Source organism: Columba livia, chromosome 13, assembly GCF_036013475.1.
Source record: "Columba livia isolate bColLiv1 breed racing homer chromosome 13, bColLiv1.pat.W.v2, whole genome shotgun sequence".
Classification (NCBI taxonomy): Eukaryota; Metazoa; Chordata; class Aves; order Columbiformes; family Columbidae; genus Columba; species Columba livia.
The window spans coordinates 13,040,630-13,061,385 of record NC_088614.1 but is presented as its reverse complement, the minus strand read 5'-3'; the positions used below and the strand labels follow the sequence as shown (position 1 = coordinate 13,061,385).

At 51.5% G+C, this 20,756-nt stretch overlaps 1 protein-coding gene across 1 annotated transcript in view; it reads left to right on the top strand.

Moving 5' to 3' along the window:
- Window positions 1–20,756, top strand: part of CNGB1 (cyclic nucleotide gated channel subunit beta 1) — a 31,289-nt gene that overhangs the window by 5,013 nt on the left and 5,520 nt on the right. The window contains exons 2-30 of the mRNA XM_065028542.1: window positions 176–233; window positions 366–423; window positions 529–658; window positions 908–950; window positions 1,130–1,208; window positions 1,300–1,381; window positions 1,769–1,808; window positions 2,148–2,298; window positions 2,404–2,479; window positions 2,901–2,937; window positions 6,321–6,495; window positions 7,606–7,707; window positions 9,635–9,758; window positions 10,097–10,139; window positions 10,673–10,743; window positions 10,891–11,125; window positions 12,436–12,565; window positions 13,536–13,634; window positions 14,605–14,762; window positions 14,912–15,091; window positions 15,861–16,069; window positions 16,955–17,005; window positions 17,119–17,205; window positions 17,536–17,600; window positions 18,064–18,186; window positions 19,133–19,274; window positions 19,514–19,673; window positions 20,278–20,375; window positions 20,461–20,544. Of these exons, the coding sequence (XP_064884614.1) occupies window positions 176–233; window positions 366–423; window positions 529–658; window positions 908–950; window positions 1,130–1,208; window positions 1,300–1,381; window positions 1,769–1,808; window positions 2,148–2,298; window positions 2,404–2,479; window positions 2,901–2,937; window positions 6,321–6,495; window positions 7,606–7,707; window positions 9,635–9,758; window positions 10,097–10,139; window positions 10,673–10,743; window positions 10,891–11,125; window positions 12,436–12,565; window positions 13,536–13,634; window positions 14,605–14,762; window positions 14,912–15,091; window positions 15,861–16,069; window positions 16,955–17,005; window positions 17,119–17,205; window positions 17,536–17,600; window positions 18,064–18,186; window positions 19,133–19,274; window positions 19,514–19,673; window positions 20,278–20,375; window positions 20,461–20,544 (3,090 nt within the window). The remainder of the gene's footprint in view (window positions 1–175; window positions 234–365; window positions 424–528; window positions 659–907; window positions 951–1,129; window positions 1,209–1,299; window positions 1,382–1,768; window positions 1,809–2,147; window positions 2,299–2,403; window positions 2,480–2,900; window positions 2,938–6,320; window positions 6,496–7,605; window positions 7,708–9,634; window positions 9,759–10,096; window positions 10,140–10,672; window positions 10,744–10,890; window positions 11,126–12,435; window positions 12,566–13,535; window positions 13,635–14,604; window positions 14,763–14,911; window positions 15,092–15,860; window positions 16,070–16,954; window positions 17,006–17,118; window positions 17,206–17,535; window positions 17,601–18,063; window positions 18,187–19,132; window positions 19,275–19,513; window positions 19,674–20,277; window positions 20,376–20,460; window positions 20,545–20,756) is intronic.

Below are 20,756 nucleotides of genomic sequence, written 5' to 3'. Positions count from 1 at the left end.
GCAGCACCCAGGGATGCTGGACAGCATTCCCAGCAGGGATGTGGGCCAGGATACATTCCTCCCTCTGATGGCAGCAGGAAGGATGGGGAGCCCTTGGGGTTCACAGCCACCTTTGAGTGGGGGACACTGTCCCCTACACCTCACTCTCTGACACCTTCTGTTTTTTACCCCAAAGGCTCCGACAGGAAAGGCTGGTGGCCCTGGGGATGCTGCTGATCATGCACACACCAAGGGTAAGCCCCTGCAGTGGTGGAACGGGTGGGCTTGGGTAGAGGGTCATTGTTCCTCTTCCAGTAGTTACCCATCTGCACTGGCTGAGCAGTGATGGGAAAACTTTTTGGGTTGTTTTCCTGCTGCCATTGAAGAAGTGGAAAAGAAGGTGGGATTTGCGGTCTCTGAGGACCCAGGCTCTGTGTTTGAGAGGTATCACTCTTGCACCCTCCAGCGTGCAACACCATTTTGCTTTCGGTCGGGAGTTGGATGCCTGGGATGGGGCGTCCCAGCCTGACTCACCTCCTTCCCTGGCAGCGTGGGGAGCAGTGTGCTCTCCTGGATCTCCCAGGGACTGGAGAAGGTGATTCCCCAGCCAGTCCCAGCCCCAGGGACACTGCAGCAGCTTGGGAAGAGCTTCGAGACAAGCATTGATGTTCCTGATCAGGTAGGTGACAGATCCGGACAATGGTCTGGTGTACTTGAGCTTCCAGCTCTTTTTACCTTTTCTTTTTTTTTTTTTTTTTTTTAAATTTCTTTCTATCACTCTCCCTGTGCTAACACGGAGCACTATCCTGCCCTGCATGGGCTTCTGCTTTCATCCATCCTTGGGGAAAGGGCAGGTTTCCCTCCCTGCCTGGTGGGATGAGCCCCCATGCTGGCTGCTGGGCAGATGACAGTCTGTTTGGCTTTTCAGACAGAGGTCCAGATCCTCAAGGATGAGGAAGAGGATGCTCTGGGTAAGGAGAGCTGGGAGTCTGCATCTTGCAGCATCCCAGGGGCATTTCTGGAATTGCCCAAATCCCACATCCCAGCTCCCTGGTCAGTGATGCTGGTGCTATTGGTCCCTTGAGCTGGGTGCTAGGGGGACCGGGAGCCCCAGCTCTCCCGCATCCCCACAGCACTGCTCCCCTTGCAGAGATAACCCCCTTCGATCAGGAGGATGAGCTGGATGGCTATGAGTCCGAGGCTGACTTAGATACCGGCGAGAAGGAGTGGTGGGTCCCTGGGGAGGCTGGCGGGGGGATGTGGGAGGGCAGGAGGGAGGTGCAGGATGAGCTCCCTGACTGTGGCACGCTGTCCCCGCAGGGCAGGAGCGCGGGTGCTCAGCTGGCTGGCACAGGGCTTCGAGAGGATGGTGCCGCAGCCGGAGGTGCTGAAAAAGCCGGAGGTGAGCACTGCCAGGCTCGGGGAAACCAGGTGGCAGAGGTGATAGAGGAGTGGGGTCCCCATCCTCCCACACACCCTGGCTGGGGCTTTGGGGAGGAAAACCCCAGGGGAATTCAGCAAAGTAAAAGAGAGACCTTGGGGTGCCATCCTGGTGCTCCCTGACCTGACCGTATGCTGGGGGATCCTCCATTTGGCACTCACTGGTGCCACCAACACCAAGGTCTGGCTTTAATGGTCCTCGTCAATGAAATGGTGCTGAAAGCACAGTGAAGGGTGTGTGACGCTGTCCATGTGGGTCCCCCTGGGGAGTGGGATGTGCACACCCAGGGTGGTGTAGGGCCACAGATGATGCTTTGCCACATGTGTCCATCCCTTTGTCCTTCTGCAGCCAGAGCCAAAGGAGCAGAAGTGCGAAGCGACAATGGGAGGTGAGCAATTCCCCTTTCCCGGGTGGCACTTTCAGAAGGGACGCTGCCTTCGAGAACCTGGGTGCAGGCATCAGCGCTGGGGCTGCCCTCCATCCCTGTGCCCCATGGTATCAACTGTGCTGAGACGGGTGGGCACACCGCATCCTGCCATCACGGCACTGCCCCTACACCACATCTGTCCCCAAACCACCCGTGTCCCCATCCCAAACTGCATCCCTCAGGGAGAAGCTGCCAGGGAGGTCTCCCAAGCCTGTCCTTGCTTGCTCCCCTTCCTCAACAATTTGTAAGATCACCACTGCATTGCCTGTTCCCTTTCTCCTTCTGAATAAACCTGAGCAGGCACAAAAGGGACTAAAACCCAGGCAAAGGCAAAAAGCAGCGTTTCAGCCACCCAGAGCACACCGGGAGCAGTGGAGCCGGCGACAGCCAAGGGACAGCCAGAGCCGGCGGCCACCCTCATCCCTCAGTCCCTGGCTGGGGACGGCAGCAGGTAACCATGGTGGCAACTCCTGCATGGGTACCGTGGCCAGAGGGATGGCTGCTGTGGGAGCAAAGGCTCCAGCAGCTAGGTCTGACAGTGGTTTCTGGTCACCAGGATGTTTGCCTGGTTTGTCCAGGGGCTGGAGAAGGTGATGCCGCAGCCGGTGACCAGGGAGAAGCAGGATGCACAGGTACGCTGTCTGCTGGGCAGGTAAAGGGTGCATGAGCACCATGTCCCCAGCCAGGAGGGTGTCTCCTGCCATGCAGATGCCACCAGATCAGTGCCAGCATCTTCTGTGCTCAGGGCTGTCACCCAGCTCCTTCAAAAAACAAATCCCCACAACCTGCTTAGCTGATGAAAACCAGGATTTGGACTCTAAACATTGAGAGTGCCCATAGCATGTTTTCTTTGCTGTCTCCTTGCCTTTCTGTGCAGTATCAGGTGGTGTCCAGGCCCTGGCATCTCACCCAGCTGCAGTCCATGCCCTTAGAAATCACATGTGGTATTTAGGGTAAAAGGACTATGTTTACTGAAAATTGGGCATTTAGGGTAAAAATTTAGGTTTACTGAAAGTAGGAAATTGTTTCACGTTTCCCTTTTCCTCTGCGCAGGGAGTGGCTGTGGCAACCTCGACTCCTGTGGAAGAAAGTAAGTAATTGCTCCATCTCACCATGCCATTTAACTTGCCTGAGGTCAGACAGTGGTTATTGGGAAGAGGGGCCACTGGTGGCTTTTACTCCCTGGTCTGCCGTGGGTGCCTGGTGGGGAGCCCCTGAAATCCCCCAGGGAAGCCACGAGAGGCTGTTGCAGCTTGAGAAGTGAAAGCAGATCTGGGGTTGTGGCCTGGGCTTGGTAAAACTCAGCCCATGGGAGTCTCTCTGAGTCCAGCATCCTGTATCCTCAGGTCCTGGGTTTTAAGGTTAGTGCTGACATCAAGGTCTGTCCTTGAGCTGTGCCGGAGGATGTTTGCCAAACTGGTGGGATTTGATCAAAGAATTACAAGGGAATTCAAACCTGACCCCTTCATCACCCCCTTTGGCACGTTTGCTGTTGAGCCAAATGGTGTTTGCTGAACCTGGTCTAGGAAGGTACTCCAGGAAAACAAAATCCTGGGATTAGGTGTGTTCAATGTGAGTCTCTATGTTTGCAGGAGAGCATTGCAGGGTTCACGCTGCTGCTTGCCTGCCTGTGGAGGGGAGCAAGCACCAGCTTTGCAGGCAGCCAGGCTTGGCTCCCCATGCCAGCCACATTGCAGGATGCTGAGCAAAACGGGGTTCCTGGCTGGGAGCCACAGCTGCTTCCACAGATGCATGGGGCAGGAGGGATGTCAGGCAGCCCCGTACAAGTGCTGTCCCCAGGGAGGAGCAGTTGGTCAGGCCATGGGACCCGCCGCAGAACACAGAGGCTGTTTATTCCTCCAGGGACATGTGGGAGGATGCTCCCGCCAAGGCAGCAGATACTTGGTGGGATCTCAGAGTGGGAAATCCTGCAGGAAGGCATTTCTCCACAAGTTTGTACAAACTGGAGACCTGAGCACTGCTGTGGACCTCAAAAAAAGGCAAAATGAGCGGGATGCTGCTGCATGTGTGGGGCATTCGCAGCCTTTGTGGGCGGCTGGCTTGTGTTACAGATCTTTGGTGCTTTGAGGCATCTCAAGGTCACTTAATCTGCCCAAGGAAGGGAGCAATTGGGTTGAGCAAGATATCTGCTCTGGCACCAAACTGCCAGCACGCTCATTAATGTTTTCCTTCTCCTTTTGTTTCAGGGGGCAAAGGGGCTTAGTGCCTCTGAAACAAATGGAAAACGAAGACCGTGGTGAGCCAGCCTTTCCCACAACCAAACGAGACCAACCTGAGGAGAAAGCACAGCTGGGGAGGAAAAGAGAAGGGCAACCTGCAGATGGTCTTTAGCTGTTTCCCAGCCGGGACGACAGGGACCCCAGGCTGTGTGTCCCTGCTCCCAGGGCTGTCCCATCCCAGCTCCCTCTTGGCTCCAGGAACTGGAGCTATTGGTTTTGCAGGATGATGTCTGTGAGATGAGAGCTTTTATAAGAGGGTAGAAAAGCATCACTCAGGACACCTTGGAGGCAGAAAGCCTCTTGCTGCAACCTCCTCTGACCCTCTCAAACTCCCACTGGCATCTGAATATTCACCCCTGAGACCCCCAGATGTATCCCACAGGCTTCTTTTAGTTGACTTCTTTCTCCCAGGTGTAATGTTATAAATCTCTTTAAGCTCTTGTCAGCTTCTCATTGCTTTTCTTCCATTAACTGAGTGTTTTCTCCCAGCAAGTGGAAAGGGCTCTGGTTTGCAGCAGCAAATGCAGGGTGAGGTTATTCTCTAGGTGAATAGGTAGGGGTTAATGGTCCAAAGCTTTTGCCTGGTCTCTCCTCATAGGAGAATTTACCCCAAACTCTTCTCGCTCCCAACTATGGCAGCTCCCTCATGAAGCTCACAGCTCCTGGCATGCAGCACAAGCCACAGCAGCAGGAGTGTCCTGGCAGGGAAGGGACGTTGGGGATCTCTCCAGCCTGGAGGGTGCGGGCATGCCGGGCTGGATGGGGTGAGAGCCCCTGCACCCCAGGTTTTAATACAGACCTTAGAGCCACAGAATGGTTTGGGTTAAGTGGGACCTTCAAAGATTATCCAGTTCAACCCCTCTGCCATGGGCAAGGATACCTTCCCCTGGACCAGGTTGCTCAAAGCCCCTTCCAGCCTGACCTTCAACACATGCGATGATAGGGCATCAACAGCTTCTCTGGGCAGCCTGTCCCACTTTCTCATCACTCTTATCATACAACATTTCCTCCTAATGTCCAATCTAAATATGCCTTCTTTCAGTTTAAAACCATTGCCCCTTGTTTTATCTCTACAGGCCCTGGTAAAAAGTCTTTCTCCATCTTTCATACAAACCTCCTTGACACATAGAAAGGCCACGACAAGGTCTCCCACTGTCTTATTGCATTTCTTTAGGATGATGTAGGCAGATGTAACTATGAGTCATGAGCCAAGCAACCAGCCTGAGCCCCATCCTCTGTGTTTATAATGAACCCTGCTGGTACCAGGCTACGGTTTTAGTCTTTGCCACATTTTCATATAATGTATCCAAAAGTTGTGATGTATTTTAAAAGCCGCCTCACTGATGTCCTGCGTTTTAATTAATGGAGATCTAGAGGCAGTGAATTAAAGGCAGCATGGACATCACGGGTGGGTTTCCTGCCTTTCTGTAGTCAAATTTGCATGTTTCCTATCAGCTTCACTGTGGACATGTAAGTTTTGTTGTCAGGCAGACTTCAAAATAAACTGTTTTTACAGTACACGGATGCGCTTCCTCCTCATGTTTCTTTGGTCTGTGGAGTGGTGGGGTGGGAGCCCCCGGGACACAGAGTGAGTCAGACCTGTGCTCTTTGCTTTGGATCTGCTCTCACAGCCTCCCCAGTAACCCATCGTGGGTTTTCCCCCAATGATGCTGAGAAACTGGGCCACGTGGGATGCTTCCTACACTGTACCCAGTGGAGTGTTTAGAGCGGACGTGATGTGGTACTTGGGGTGTTCCAACGTGGGCTCTGCATTGAGTCTTGCTCTGCAAAGCCAAGGTCCCTGGGCTGTGCTAGTGCAGTGTTTTGCTCAGGGTTCGCAAGGTGAAAGGCTCTGGGCTCTTCCCATGTCTGCTTCTGTTTGCAAGGAAAGTCAAAATGTGGCCTGGAGATGGGACACATCACCTGTTGGTGGAGGCTGCTGTGTGTGTAGGGAAGCCAACAGACATCTGCATGCAAAGGGTTATAGTTTTCCTAGGGCTTTGGACACACTTGGCACAAAATGGTGTATTTTCTCCCTTCTTCTTGCAAAAGAGCCCAAGGCATCTGTCAGGCACAGCTTGGGGTAATGGGTCTGTACATGTCTGAGAGGTGCTTCAGTCCCAGCATGTGGCAACACCTCTGCATCAAGCAGCTGAAACATGGGATTTTCCCTGGCTTCTCGAAAATGTGCTGCTCTCACTTCACCACCTCCCTTTCCCCATTTCTATTTCAGTTCACATTGTCCCCGGGGAACCCGAAGAGACCGACCTCATCCTGGAAGAGATCACTGATGAGTGGATTAACAAAGCCACCTGCGAGATGATGGCCTGGGGTCGTGAGGCTGAGCTGGTGACAGATGCTTGTCTCCTTCCCCCCATCCAGGAGGAACCTCAGGAAGAAGAAACCAGGCAGGAAAAGGGAGATGCCGTGGATGGGCAGCTCTGTAGGCTCTCTGGCCACTAGTGTGGTGGCCACATGAGGGGATGAGCACATCCCTGGGCATCCCTCCTTGATAGAGCTGGCAGCAGGCAGCCAAGGTGCCTGTTTCCAAAAAAGAGGGCACCAGAAGGACCCAAAAAGTGTTTGAGCAAACAGCTTTTCCTTCTGGTGTTGAGATTTAGGTTGGGGCAGGCAGTGGCAGAGCCATGGATGCAATGCTTCGTGTTGCCTGCAGAGGACAGCTGAAGGATGCTCTGCTTAGGCTTCCTTTAAGTAGATTTTTATTCCTGAGGCAAGAGGGTTTGGACCTCATTTCCATCAACTGTGCATCCGACTTTCATGATATTTGGAAATGGTAGTCTTCTCTATGCAGTTCTTCCTATGTCTTCCAAAAGCAAGCCTTGCTGAGGTCCTCCTGAAGGCTGGGCGATGTGTTCAGAGCTGGAAGCAGGCTGTGTTGCAGCAGGGGGATGAGAGGTGTCCAAAGGGTTTGGCAGCTCCCCAAAACGCTCCCTGAGCCCAGCACATGTGCAGAGAAGGGTGTACACAGCAGTCCCCACCTCTGACATGGGTGATGCACGACTGGACTAAGCCCAAGCTATGCCCAGAGCCACCTGCACTCAACAGAGCTCACTTCTGCTTAGCCAGAAAACATTCGATGTTATAAAAATATTTTTCAGATTTTTTTCCCCTTAGTATATGAGCCTAAGAAGCTGTGGGCGGCAAGCACATCCTATTCTGGAGGCTGGATTTCATTAACAGGGAGGTTTTGGTCAAAATCAGCAATAGTGACCCCTAAACACCTCCTCTCCCCATGGTACAGGGGGAGTTTGAAGGCTCAAGGACTCTGGTTTTGTGTTCCCAAACTTTTTCCCATTCTTCTTCTTGAGGCTGCAGACATTAATGTGCTGTGAAACAGTGTATGCTGAGTGTGCCGAAGCATGTTCCTCCACAAAATGTTGGCTGGGGAATGGAGGCAGAGCACCTCTGGCCAAAGGGGATGCAGAGCCAAGCAGTGCTCCTATCATGAGGTTCAGATGTACTTTTTGGATTTCCCCTAAGGAGTTTCTCCTCCCCAGGCTGTGGCTGTGCTCCCTGAGTGCTGCCGAGGAGGAGGAAGAGGAAAAGGCGGAGGAGGAGGAGGAAGAGGAGGAGGAGAAGGCGTTGGAGGAGAGTACAGGGTGAGTGGCTCCTGTTGCCTTTATGGCTTTGCTGGAAACGAGCGTGAACACAGTTGCTGTTTCAGCTGCATTCACAAGCCGGAGGGGCTGAAACACCCGTGGATGAGCGAGCTCCTCCTGGCAGAGCCGGGCTGCCCAGCCTGCTGCCTGGGAGGGACGAGCTACGGAGGGATGCGTTTGGGAGGGATGTGTTCAGGAGGGACGCGCTAGGGAAGGATGCGCCAGGGAGGGTTGTGTTTGGTAGGGATGAATTAAGGAGGGATGCGTTCGGGAGCGATGCTTTCACAAACCGGTTCACCCCAGGGCTTGCTGCTGACGCGGTTCCTGGTGACAGGCGAGTGTCTCCTGGTGACACCAGCTCCATCTCCATCGCGGCCGCCCGTAGCAACCGCAGCCCCGGCCATCCCTTCCCTCAGCCAAGCAGGAGCCCCGGCTTGTGCCTTCACAGGGAGCTGCGAGCAGCCAGCTCCTGGACGTGGACCACATTATTTAAAGCCATATCAATTAATTCAGGGCAGTTGGGATTGTTATGAGTATTTCAGAGCTGAATTTAAAGACAGGATTATGCATTGTACCTGCAAATACCACTTAATACAAGTAGGTACAATTTTACTGGTTTTTGTGTTGTAGGAAATATCCAAGTTATCGTCAGCTGTTATCAGCGGTGACTTTGGTCTAGATGGTATCAGAAAAATATTTCCGCTTGGTTTAGTGTTTTTCTCTGATTTCACAAGAGATAAACATCTAGGGAGTTACTACCTAGTGCTACAATATTAGTCGCTGTTAATTCCTCTGAAGTAGCTAGATTTTCAGGAAGAAGCTGAAAACACATGAGTATTCAGTGTTAAACCCATCTTTTATTATTCCATCAAAATTTATTCCTGGAACTCCACTAGAAAAACTTGAGCTTCAGTTGTTGGGTGAATGAGATACTGCTCCATCCTTCAATGTGTTTGTCTGTTTATGGGAAAAGAGCAACAGTAACGGATTTTCTATATTAGGATGAAAAGATTTGTGATTGATTTGAAGGGAACCTAATTTTAAAAAAAAGTAAGGGAGGCGGAATTATTAAAAATATTTTTTAAAAGACCTTGGGAAATAACAGGATTTTAAGACATGGAGATGAAAGATAAGAAGCAGCCACTGCTTGTTGCATTAACCTTCTGTCTCAGGACCTGCCAAGGATGCAGAAAGGTGCTTTTTCAATTTTCATGCTTTTAGCTGTCTTAAAATTTTTCATTATACCCAATCCCCGCTTTGTGTCTCTTGCCAGAAAAGAGCAAATAGGGAGATAAGTGCACAGAACAACATGATTAGGCTTTTTTTTTTATACTTTCAGTTATAAAGTTATATTCAACCAATAAAACTGATCTTGTGAGCACCCTTTGTCAACGGCAGAGCTGGGTTCTCTGCGTGCTGCTGAAGGAAAATGAGAATTATGTATCCTGGTGATGTCTTGCAGAGGAAAACATGGGATTCAGATGGTGCTTGTGGGGCAGCCCTCTCTGGAAATTAGGCTCTTGGCTTTTTATTTGGCAAATTTTAATCATATGAGAAATTTTTATGCGCAGTGGCAGAAACATACTGCCTGTACCTTTCTGCATATGCAATTTTTGTGTATGCACATGCAATGCCCTGCATTATTTATGCACTTCTCACCTGGTGTCCCATGTAGTATTTTTTCCAAGTGCCTTCTAATCTAAGGAGCAATTTCTTTTGTACTGCTGCTGTATTAAACTCAGATTTCTGTGCTATCGTTTGCCTGTAAATGTGGTTTGCAGCACAGCTGGAGGAGCAGTGCTCCCCGAAAATGGGAGAGCTGTGCATCACCCTATTGACACGATGTCCCCCCTGTTGACATGTTGCCCCCTGTCCACAATGTGTGCAACCTCAGGAAGGGCTCCTGTCTCTGATCTGTCCCATCCAGAGCCCCATCACCTTGTCTCACCGTTGACGAGGGTGTGGATGGTGTCTACTTCACAGAGGAGGCCCTCAGGTTTGAGCAGCTGGAAGAAGCTGAGATAAGTGATCTGGAAGGTGCTTTCGTACAGGTACAGCATCGCTCCCTGCTTGGGCTCAGCTCTGCAGTGAGCTCTCACTGCCCTGTGCATGCTGGGGGGGCTCAGAGATTGTCTGGGAGGACACAGTGCCCTGGTGAGGAACAGGGACTGGGATGGACACTGGGGATGTTGCCCACTGAGATGTCCCCATCTCTGAACGTCTCCGGAGCTGTGCACCAAGGGGTGCTTTTACCCAAAAATGCTGGCACTGAACAACCAGCTGAGAGGCTGATGGATAGCCAGGGAATATCAAGCTGCAAAGTCTGCTCTTTTTCTGACACAGCAGGTATTTTTCTCCTTAAAATGGCTTTTTTTTTTTTGGTTTGAAGGTGGAAGAGGAAACGGCTGAAGCTGCTGAGATTGATGCTGAAGGTATGATAATATAGCAGTGTAATGTGAAATTAGGAGAAACCGAAGCAGATAACATTATGCTCAGTGACGGCCAAGTGCAGCTTCTCCCTCCCCGCGGGCTGGGAGTAGGACTCTGAGATTTCTGCAGCGTGGGGCTGCGTGGGCAGGCAGGGCTTTTCGCTGGCTTAAAGCATCCCGTGGGAACGGCACGATGGCAATAGTGTCATCAGCTGGAGCCAGCTCTGAAAGGCTGCTGCTTATGCAGTACTTAGTCTTGTTGATTAAGCAACCTCTAATGTGAAATAAGAGTTTCTTCTTCAGCTGAAGAATGTAAAGGGGATAAAAAGGATTTTCTTTACCACTTTGCTCAGTTTAGGAAATAACCAGTGGCATAAAGCGCATTTTAACAAAACCTTTTAGGAGGTAACAGGTTGGTAATAAAACTTAGGTGCTGAGCTCCCAATGCAGCCTGAGCGAGCAAAGCAGGTCCTGGTGTAACTCCACTGATGTCAGGGAGTTGCACAAGGGATGGTTTAACCTGCGCCCTGGTACAGGCTGGAGATTTCTCTGCTCGTGCAGCCCTGCAGAGCACCCTGGTCTCACAGAGATGGTAGAAAAGCACACGGTAGGATGCTCACCACTGCTGTCCTGCGCTACGGACATCTGTGAGCGGCACCAAAACCCCAGCAGCGCTGACACAACCACCCCGTCTCAAACCACTCTGTGTTTTATTGCAGCTTCCGATGCCTTGTCCTTTGCTTGAAGCACCTAGGCGCCTAGCAGCATGGCCGCGCGCGCCCGAGACGTCGAGCTAGATCGGCTGGTGCATGACAAGCCGCTGGACGGCGGGGACACCTCCCCTCCCGGCCACGGCGCGCTAGAGCAGCTCCCCAATGTCCCCAGCTACCGAGCCACCGCTGCCTGCCGCATCCCTGTCCTTGTCACCAGCAAGCCCAAGGCTGGAGTTGTCAACCCCAATTTTTGCAATGAGGAGCAATCCCCGCTAGGTATTAGAGACATCAGCTTTGACAATGGGCTTGCATTGCTTGGTGGTGGTGGGGGGGGGGGGCAAAGGGGTTACCCCTGGAGTAGTTGCTTCTAGGAAAAAAAAAACAATAAATAAAAGCTCGCTTCATGTTGCAGCACAGAGGCTGGGGAACAAATTCATGTTTTTCTCTGCTTCCACCTGATCACTATGTGCCTTTCCAGCTAACCCCTAGAGAGCGTTTGCCAATATCCGTATGTTATACACTATATGTTCTGACCTGTTTGGCCAAAAACTCTTCCTAAGGACCCGCAGGCAGAGGGTTAAATATCTGCTGCACACACAGTTTTCTCCTCAGCATTTGTGCAACCCACTCATACTAAGAGGATGGTAAGATGAAGGTTTGCAGTTCACCATTTTCTGCCTTTTAACCCAGAAGTACAAGTTATGTCTCTGGAGCTTTGCCTTGGTTTTAACCAACAAGCCAAATTCTGCTGCTTTTTCTTGCACGCAATGGGATTTTAATTTTGCCATCCAAACAGGCCTTTTCTTGGTGACTTAATCAAGCCACACTCTGATCCACTGGTCCTACATCAGATGTGTGAAAATCCCTGTTAGAAGAAATTCCACAGGAACTAATTCATTTAGTTATATAGCTAAGAAAAGAGATGACACTTCCCAACCCAGCTGGTGGGGAGTGTAGCCTAAATGACCCCCAGCACCCTTGGGCAACCGGCATCTTTCCTTACCCACTATAAACATCCAGCCTTCCTGCTTCAAACCTGGTTTGTGCAGGAAGCAGCTGTTACCTCTGCAAAAGAGAGAAGCTGTAAGTCCTTATTTAAATAGTGCATTATTCTGCATGAAAAGCAAATGCTCTTGTAATCTGGAGCTTGCATGATCCATATGTTTTTGTTCAGAACACCCAGGAGATTTTCTAGACTCTGACAGGCAGGTCTGCAGCTGGAAATCCTGGGTTCCTGTGTAACACCTGCAGCTGGTAATTAATCCTTGTCTCCATCGTTTTCTAAACTACAGAGACCCAGCACTTGCAGGGAGTAGTTACAATCACTGCATGCTGGGAAAGCAGAAGGGAAGCAGGTGGCACTTCTTATAGTGTTAAAAACTGGGGGGAAAAAAAAAGGGAGAAATAAATGCTCCAAACTGTTGAGAGAAAGAAGTGAATAGAAGGAAAAGGAGAGTCCTTCCAGCATGCTCTGGGGTTTGGGGACAGCTCCGTGGAGGCAATGGGGCTTTTGGGGCTTGATCCTCCCTGCAGGCTGGGCACTGCACCCCTCTCACCTGCAATTATTGTCCTTCTCCACGGGCCAGGTAATTACCCCACCCTGGGCGGCAAGGATGCGGATGGCGGAGGCGATGCGGTGGAGGACGGTACCCACTTACCAGTGCCTGGCACTCCCAACGTGCTGGGGGTGCCTGGTGCGGCACCAGCAACCCCCAGGTACGGCTCTGCCCAGGCATCGTCCCCAGCTCCCAGGGGCTCTCACCCCTCTGACCATGCTGGTACAGGAAAATGTACTCAACCAGACGGAGCAACCCCTTTCGGGCAGATTTGGACAGCAAGCCAGGGTGATATCTTTAGCTTTTACTTGATTGACATGCACTCCACTAGCTATGTGTCTCCTGGGTTGCTTCCTATTGTAGGAGATACTGTTTAAAGTCTTGATGCACCAGTGGAAAAAAATCCCATTAGAGGGTCCAAGTTATGTACTCGCTGCTCTGCAATTCACTTTGTCTCAGAGGTTTAAGGTGTTATCGAGCCATCTCAGAGCCAGGTGGTATCCCCTGTACCTTCCCTTTTTTTTCCCAGATTTGGCTTTTTTGCTCCACCGTACCAACACTGCATTTTCCTTGCCTGCTCCTCGAGTGCAGTGGTGTGACAGTGCAGCCCTGGGGATAAGCACGCAGCAGTGCCCACCCCCTGTGCACCTTGCCAGGTGCCCACAATGGGTTGCAAAGTGGGCTGGGTGGCTGCATGCCCCTGCAGCCATGGGCTCAGTGGTGCCCAGGAAGAAATAGAATCAGAGAACAGTTCAGGTTGGAAAGGACCTTCAAAGCTCATCCAGTCCAACCCCTGCCATGAGCAGGGACATCTTCACCAGATCAGTTTGCTCAGAGTCCCATCCAGCCTGGCTTGGGATGTCTTCAGGGATGGGGCATCCACCACTTCTCTGGGCAACCTGGGCCAGTATTTTACCACTCCCGTGGTAAAAAATAGGGCTTTATCAGCTAATGAGCAGGGTGGGTTCCTCCCATTGACGTCGGGCAGCCCCAAAAATGAACAGAAAATTGACCATGACAGGAGAAGGGGAAGTGGAAAACAGACCTGGGAGGAGGAGCAGGAGGAGGGAGAGGAGCTGGCTGAGGATGGGAGACAAGCTGAGCCTCAGTCGTTGTGTTTGTGTCCACAGGAGGAAGCTGCTGGCCCCAGCGGATGCTCTAGCCGAGGGACTGGTGATCCAGTCGCCCACCCGAGGGCTGCTGGGCTGGGACGAGGAGCAGAGGGAAAGGTGCGTGTGGGGACTATGGACAAGCTGAGCTCCTAGGGGATCAGATCCTGGGGCTTGGGTGGAAATCACAATGATCCCAGAAGTGCTGGGGTAACAAATGGAGAGGGAGCTGTGCCCACAGCAAGGCTTGCACTGTCTAATGAGTAATGTACCTCCTTTCCAGAAATAACAATCATGATGCTCCCTGGAGCAGAAACTGCTCTCTTGTTTTTCCTGTATCCATGTAGAAATTCTCCTTACGACTAGGTTTAACCACAGAGAAGATGCACCTTAGATTTGCGTATGCTATAGCATGATAGGGACGCTTTGTTCTTACTCATTATGGAGAAAACCTTTTTCTTCTACCAAGGACATGGGCAGAAGCTGTGCTCCATGCACCCCAGGTCCAGGGTGCAAGACTCCCTGCAGCCCCAGGGCACAGCCTCTAAGCCAGCTGTCCCTCTGGGATGCCAAGACTTAGGGAGGGTCTGTACCTCCACGTGGTGCAGGATTTTGCTTTCTTCCTGGGCAGAAATCATTGTGCCAGTTATCACAATGAACCAACCTGGAGCAATGGCAAATGAGCTTGGTTTTGTTCTCAGTCATGCTAGGTAAAGCATCCTGATCTGAATCAAACCTAGATTTAATAAAGAGGCTGCAAAAAGGTGATAATGCTTATAAATTCAGGGGCCTGGTACACATTTTCACCACATAGTTCTTCCAAAAATCTTCTTCTCCCGAGTGCATACAATCAAGCTTGGGATCTTGATGCTTCTCACATCCCTCTGAGGGCATCTCATACCCCAGGGCAAGGGTGAGGCTCAGGCTGGCCCTGCTTGATGGTGTTTTACTGAAACCACCTTAACTTGTGTTCTTGTGATTACACAATAGCCAAATAAATATGGGAAAATCCTAATTCAGGATTCTGTAGGTGAAAAAATGGGTCGTGAACCTGCCCTTGGGCTTTCCTATCTGCATGATCTCCTCACAGCCTGCCCGAGCGCATTGGGTCAGCCACGAGCGTGAGCAGCACCGTCATCAACAACCGACTCCAGGAGCTGGTGAAGCTCTTCAAAGAGAGGACCGAGAAGGTGAAGGAGAAGCTGACTGACCCTGATGTCACCTCGGACGACGAGAGCCCTACGGCATGTGAGTTTGAGTTGGGCTGGGAGTGTTGAACCTCTGGGTGCCCACACACGCTGTGTTTTCAGGGAGATAGCTGCTTTACTAACAATTTAAAGATCTTAAGTTGAAGTAAGATTTTCTGCCCTTTAAAATAACTGTGTGGCTTCTCCCAGCCCCGGCCAAGGCAGTGCCTGCGGCAGCACCAGTGCCTCCCCCGGCAGCAGAGCCGGAGGGGGACAAGCCGGGGGGGGATGAGCACTACTGCGAGATGCTGTGCTGCACCTTCAAGTACCGGCCCTGGCTGGACCGCCTGAAAAACTACCAGTTCCCCAGCAGCATCGACCCTCTCACCAGTGAGTGATGGAGCAGAGTGACACACGTGGGCTGGGAGCAAGCTGGTGGGGCTGGGGGAGAGTGGGTATGGAGGGGAGGAGATGTAAGAGATGTGACCTTGTAGAGAAGAGAGGATGAGTAAGGAAGAATCAACTCGGCTTACACCTGTCTACTAAAAAAAAACCCAGAGTTTTAGATTTCCCTGCAATGCATGGGCTTTCCTAAATACTTCCCAACAGCTGCGGGTGTCAGGAGCCTGACCAGGCAGGGAAAGGGTAGCTGCCTTCTGCTTTTCAGACTTTTAAGTGGGCAAACACTGTCCCTGTGGTGTGGACACCCCAAATAAAAATGAAATTCACGAAAGAAAAATCCACTGTCTGTTGGACACCCCACAGGAAGCCAGCTCCTTCCTTAGTCCTGGTTACTTCACAGCCATTTCGAAGCTGCCGGGCTGGGGCAGCCAGCAGTGGGCTCAGCACAGCCTCAGGGGGGGAGAAAAGCAAAGCAAGAAATTCAGTGTTGTGGGAGCAAAGCAAGAGCAAACCTAGTTGAGTCAGCAAAGTTAGAAGAGGCTTTCTGATAAAAATCAATGTGCTCTGTAACTGATGGTGTTCACTTTGCATCTAGAGCCCAGCTGACTTGCAATTAAATGCTCTCAATATGAGACCTCCTGCACGTTTCCTTCGTGTGTCCAGGGCAGGTCAGGGGATGAAAACACCTTTGCATGGTGGATTCACCCAGATGAGGCACATGTGCCTGGCTAATCGTGGTTCTGTTCCCTGTGCACAGACCTGATGTACGTGCTGTGGCTGTTCTTCGTTGTCATGGCCTGGAACTGGAACTGCTGGTTAATCCCTGTCCGCTGGGCTTTCCCCTACCAGACACCGGGAAACATCCACTTCTGGCTGCTCGTGGACTACCTCTGTGACCTCATCTATCTGCTGGACATCCTCGTCTTTCAGACCAGGCTGCAGTTTGTTCAGGGCGGAGACATAATAGTGAGTGGCGGCACATCATGTCCCATTGCTGGGGACTAGCTGCAGGGACCTCCTATGCCCACCACCCCGAGTGGCACGGATGGTGCTGGTCACTGAGCTCTGAATCCCACCACAGCTGTGGCCAGCAGGGCTGTGTCCACTCTTGGATGACTGCAAGCATCTCTCCTGCCATGTAGTAGATAAACCGGCAGTCTTTTTGGCTGGCCAAACATATGAATTTTCCCCTAAAGTCAGTACTAACGCATCTAGAAAACATTTTGTCCATGACAGCCCTGTTTCTGGGTAGGGATGCTCGGTGGGTGCTGATCCACAGCACAGTCCTGCCGGTGGTGCAGTGAGGTACACACTGACCAGCCCCAGCACAGCCATACACTGCTGAACGTGAGCTGATGGCGTAATAAACTCCAGGTTTAATTTTCAGGAGCATAGGTAAGCAGAATGCATTAACAATGTAACAAAAGAAATTGCAATCTGAATGCATAGATCATGCACCTGAGATAAGTGAAAGCCCTTGATTTCATTTCCATATCCAATCAAATAAGCTGTGAAAAATAAAACCTTGAGGGTACAGCATTCCCATGGCCCATGCAAATGCTCAGACAGGGAGGTTTCTCCTGTAAGCTCTGACTTCTGTGGTGCTGGCACTGCAATGTGCTTTGTCTTGGGTGCAAAGCGAGCGCAGGATGTCCCCAGATAGGATGGGAAGATGGCATATGGCCAGGTCTTCTCCTGCTCCTCTTGCTCTGCTCCCCTTCCGAGGCATGAAGGAACCATCTTCCCTGTTGCGGAAGAGGAAAGCCAGGTAGGACTGTGTTGGCCTTGACTTTCCTTTCTGTAAGTGATGATCACTCTTCCTTTCTCTCTCCCCCTCCTATTCCCAACCAGACTGATAAAAAGGCCATGAAAGAGAACTACTTGCGATCACAACGCTTTAAGGTTTGACATCATTTTATTTATTAATCTGAATCTTTAATCTGAACCACGGCTTGCAGCTCCACCTCACCAAGCCTGCAGGTCCCCACAGGTTTCTCTCTTTGTGCGGGTTTCAGATGGATGTGGTCTGCCTCCTGCCCCTGGATTTCTTCTACTTCAAAGTTGGTGTCAACCCACTCCTGCGTTTTCCTCGCTGTCTGAAGGTGAGTTGGAGCTTACAGAATCAGGCAGAACACCAGTTGCAGTGGATGTGAAGGGGTTCCGCACTGGTCAGGGTAAGCTACAGCTTGCCAGACTTAACAATGATGACAAAAGGATTGAAAAATAGATGGGAAGACAAAGGCTTTATAGGGCTGTTGATCAAACACTTCATTTCAATCCTAAAACACACTCGTGTTTGAGTAGAAGGGCACTTATAGATGGAGCCAAACCTGTCTGTGGCAGGGGGGCTGCAGGAGGGACACAGAGGGGGACTGGGGGTTCGTGGGGATGTCATGGGAAGCTGGAGCACGCTGCTTTCCTTCTCCTCCCAGTACATGGCCTTCTTCGAGTTCAACAACCGCCTGGAGGCCATCCTGAGCAAGGCCTACATCTACAGGTGAGCGGGAGGGAGGGAGCGGAGAGTTGCTGTTTGTTGCTGGGGAAGAAGGTTCACTTGGGTGTGTACTCGTTCTTGGTTTCTGGTGTATTTTCTCACTGTCCCTGGACTGGTTGACACGGGCATTGTCTCATGCAGGTGGGATGTGAGGGTCCTGGAGCCCGTGTGGGTAGGATCACCCCTCTCCAGCTCAGAGGGGATGGGGGTACTGGTGGTGAAGAGGAGTCACCAGTAGATAAACTGCTTTTTTGGGCACTTGTGGAGCCGCAGGGCTGCAGGAGGGCGCAGTGGGGGCCGCATTTTTGTGTTCTCTGTGGTTCCTGAATCGGCAGGACATGCATGGTCAGCACTGGGCTCATTGCTTCAAAGCGCCTTGTGATACAGGGGGGAATCTGATGTTTCTCCCAGCAGGCACCATATCATCTCCCTTCCCGCTCTCTCCTCTTTATTTTTTTTTTCACAGAGTGATTCGAACCACTGCCTATTTACTGTACAGCTTGCACGTGAACTCCTGCCTCTACTACTGGGCATCAGCCTACGAGGGACTGGGCTCTACCACCTGGGTCTATGATGGGGAAGGAAACAGGTACAAGCCAGGGCTTGAGTCCTCACAGAGCGCAGCTCGCTGTGATGAGCTGGAGCACGGGGAAGGAGTTATGGTGCAGCTGGGTTCATAAAAAACCCTGAAATAGGGACAGAAACGATGTGATGTGCAGTAATATACGGTGCTGCAGGATGAAAGGGCTGCATCTGGGCGGAGGTGGAAGGCGATGGCAGGTTGAAGAGGCTGAAAAACTGGGAAGCTGGTGCTGGGAAACAAGGAAACAGCCCCTGTCTGAGCAGGATGACAGTGTGAGCCCTGTTTCTGTTCATATTGACCTGCTGCCAGGTCAGGATAGAGACTCAAAGGTGTGTGTCCTGGGTGCTGTGTATCAGGACCCTTGGACCAGCCCAGCACCCTCATTCCCAGGGTGTGAGATGAGGACAGTGGCCACCCCGTCCTCTCAGTCCCCTCACTGTGGCATTTCCAGGATACACGTGTTAAATGTTCGTTGCACTGTCGGTGATGGATGCCGCAGGGGGAGCACTCGGCTCATGAGCTGAATGCTGCCTCGTAGCTCCCATACCTGCACATTGTAGAACATATGCAAAACAAAACACTGAGTAACAATTCATTTAGCAACCTTTTTTTCCTCCGATTAATTCTTAAAGTGTAAATGTTGCTGAAAATAAATTGCTGGTTTATGGTAGTGGTTCTGAAAGAAGCAGAAAATGGGAGTAGCCAGAGCAGCTGAGTTTCCTGCATGGAGGTTTCTGGGGGGTCCCTACATCACTCTGCTCCTGTAGCATCTCCAGAAGCACCTGCAAGTGTGGTGGGGACTCTGCAGCCCCTTAATTTTCACTTCATCACCCGTAATTACTCTCAGCAGTCTCTGGCTTGCTGTGGCTAGAGGATGTGAGCTCAGTGCTGAGGGTGAAACAGGCCTTCATGCCAGAAACGCCTTTAAAGCTGCCTCTGCTTTTCCTCCCAGCTACATCCGTTGCTACTACTGGGCAGTCAAAACCCTCATCACCATCGGGGGTTTACCAGATCCCAAGACTCTGTTCGAGATCGTCTTCCAGCTGCTGAACTACTTCATGGGTGTCTTCGCTTTCTCTGTCATGATTGGGCAGGTAAGCAGGAGTCACGGGGGGTTCCAGCCTCAGGTGGGGAAGGTTTCGGTGCGGTTGGTCCACAGGTTTGCATCTCCAGGTTTGTTTTCCCTGTGCAAGGACCTGCTCAGCATCAGTGGAAGACAATGTATTTGCCGGATGCTGTTAGGACTCAGCGTACCAGCTCTAGACTGCTTAATCTGTGTGATGGATAAGGGGCAGCACTTAAAACATCTCTTCCACCTCTTCTTCCCCTTCAGATGAGAGACGTGGTTGGCGCCGCTACTGCAGGGCAAACTTACTATCGGAGCTGCATGGACAGTACCATTAAATACATGAACTTCTACAAAATCCCTAAAACTGTTCAGAACCGGGTGAAAACATGGTACGAGTACACGTGGCATTCACAAGGCATGCTAGGTGAGATCCAACTGCTCCGAGGGTCAACACTTGCATTGCGTGTGTTTTACTGTGGTTGCTTTGCAGAGCTGAAACATTACAAATAGCAGTACAGTTTTGGGGTGGGAGGTGGCTTATTTTACTCTTTGCTATACAGACTTGTTTGTCCACCCATAGAGTATATAGATTGCCACTGTGTCACTGCACCCTGGTGATCCAGCATCACACACAGTGCATGGAGCTCAGCATCCCACCCCCCTGTCCCTGAGAAGAGGACAGGGACTGGCAATTTCTGGCCAGAGTGTGTCCAACAGCAAACCCACTGGCTCACCCTGCCAGTAAATCATCACGTAGGATCTCTGTGCCCTCTCTCCTGGACAAAAAAGATGCTCACTTGAGCTTCACGGTCTGTCTCTGAGAGTTCCCAGGGCAGTGATAATGCAAAGGGTGGTTCTCCACCTGCTGACTTTAGACCTGCAGGTTGCTGGGTAGGCAGAGGCTGCAGGAGACCCTTCTGGGCAAGCTGGCTCCTGCCCTCTGCCACCAAAACATGGGCTGCTTTCCCACTGCCATGCCCAGGACACACACTCGGATCAAACAGCAAGATTTCTGCTGTGTCTCACAGATGAGTCAGAGCTGCTGGTGCAGCTGCCGGACAAGATGAGGCTGGACATCGCCATTGACGTGAACTACAACATCGTGAGCAAAGTGGCCCTTTTCCAGGTACCCACTGCAGCACAGGTCCTGGACGGCAGAGCCTGGTGTGCCGGCACAGACTAATGGTGCTGTTGGCTTTGTTTCGGCTCAGGGTTGTGACAGACAGATGATCTTCGACATGCTGAAGCGGCTCAGATCGGTGGTCTACCTGCCTAATGACTATGTGTGTAAGAAGGTAATGAGACACTCAAGTGCCCTCCCATCCCCGGTGTCACGGCTGGGCTGTGCAGGGCACTAGGAGCAATGCACAGTGGGGAAAGCCAGGCCTGGCCCATCACCGTGGCATCGAGCCACTTCAAAGGTAGGGAGTTCAGAGCAAAAACATCCTCAGTTGCAGCTGGTCCTGTGCAAAGACTGAGCTCTTCTGCTGCAGCCACCAACAACAGG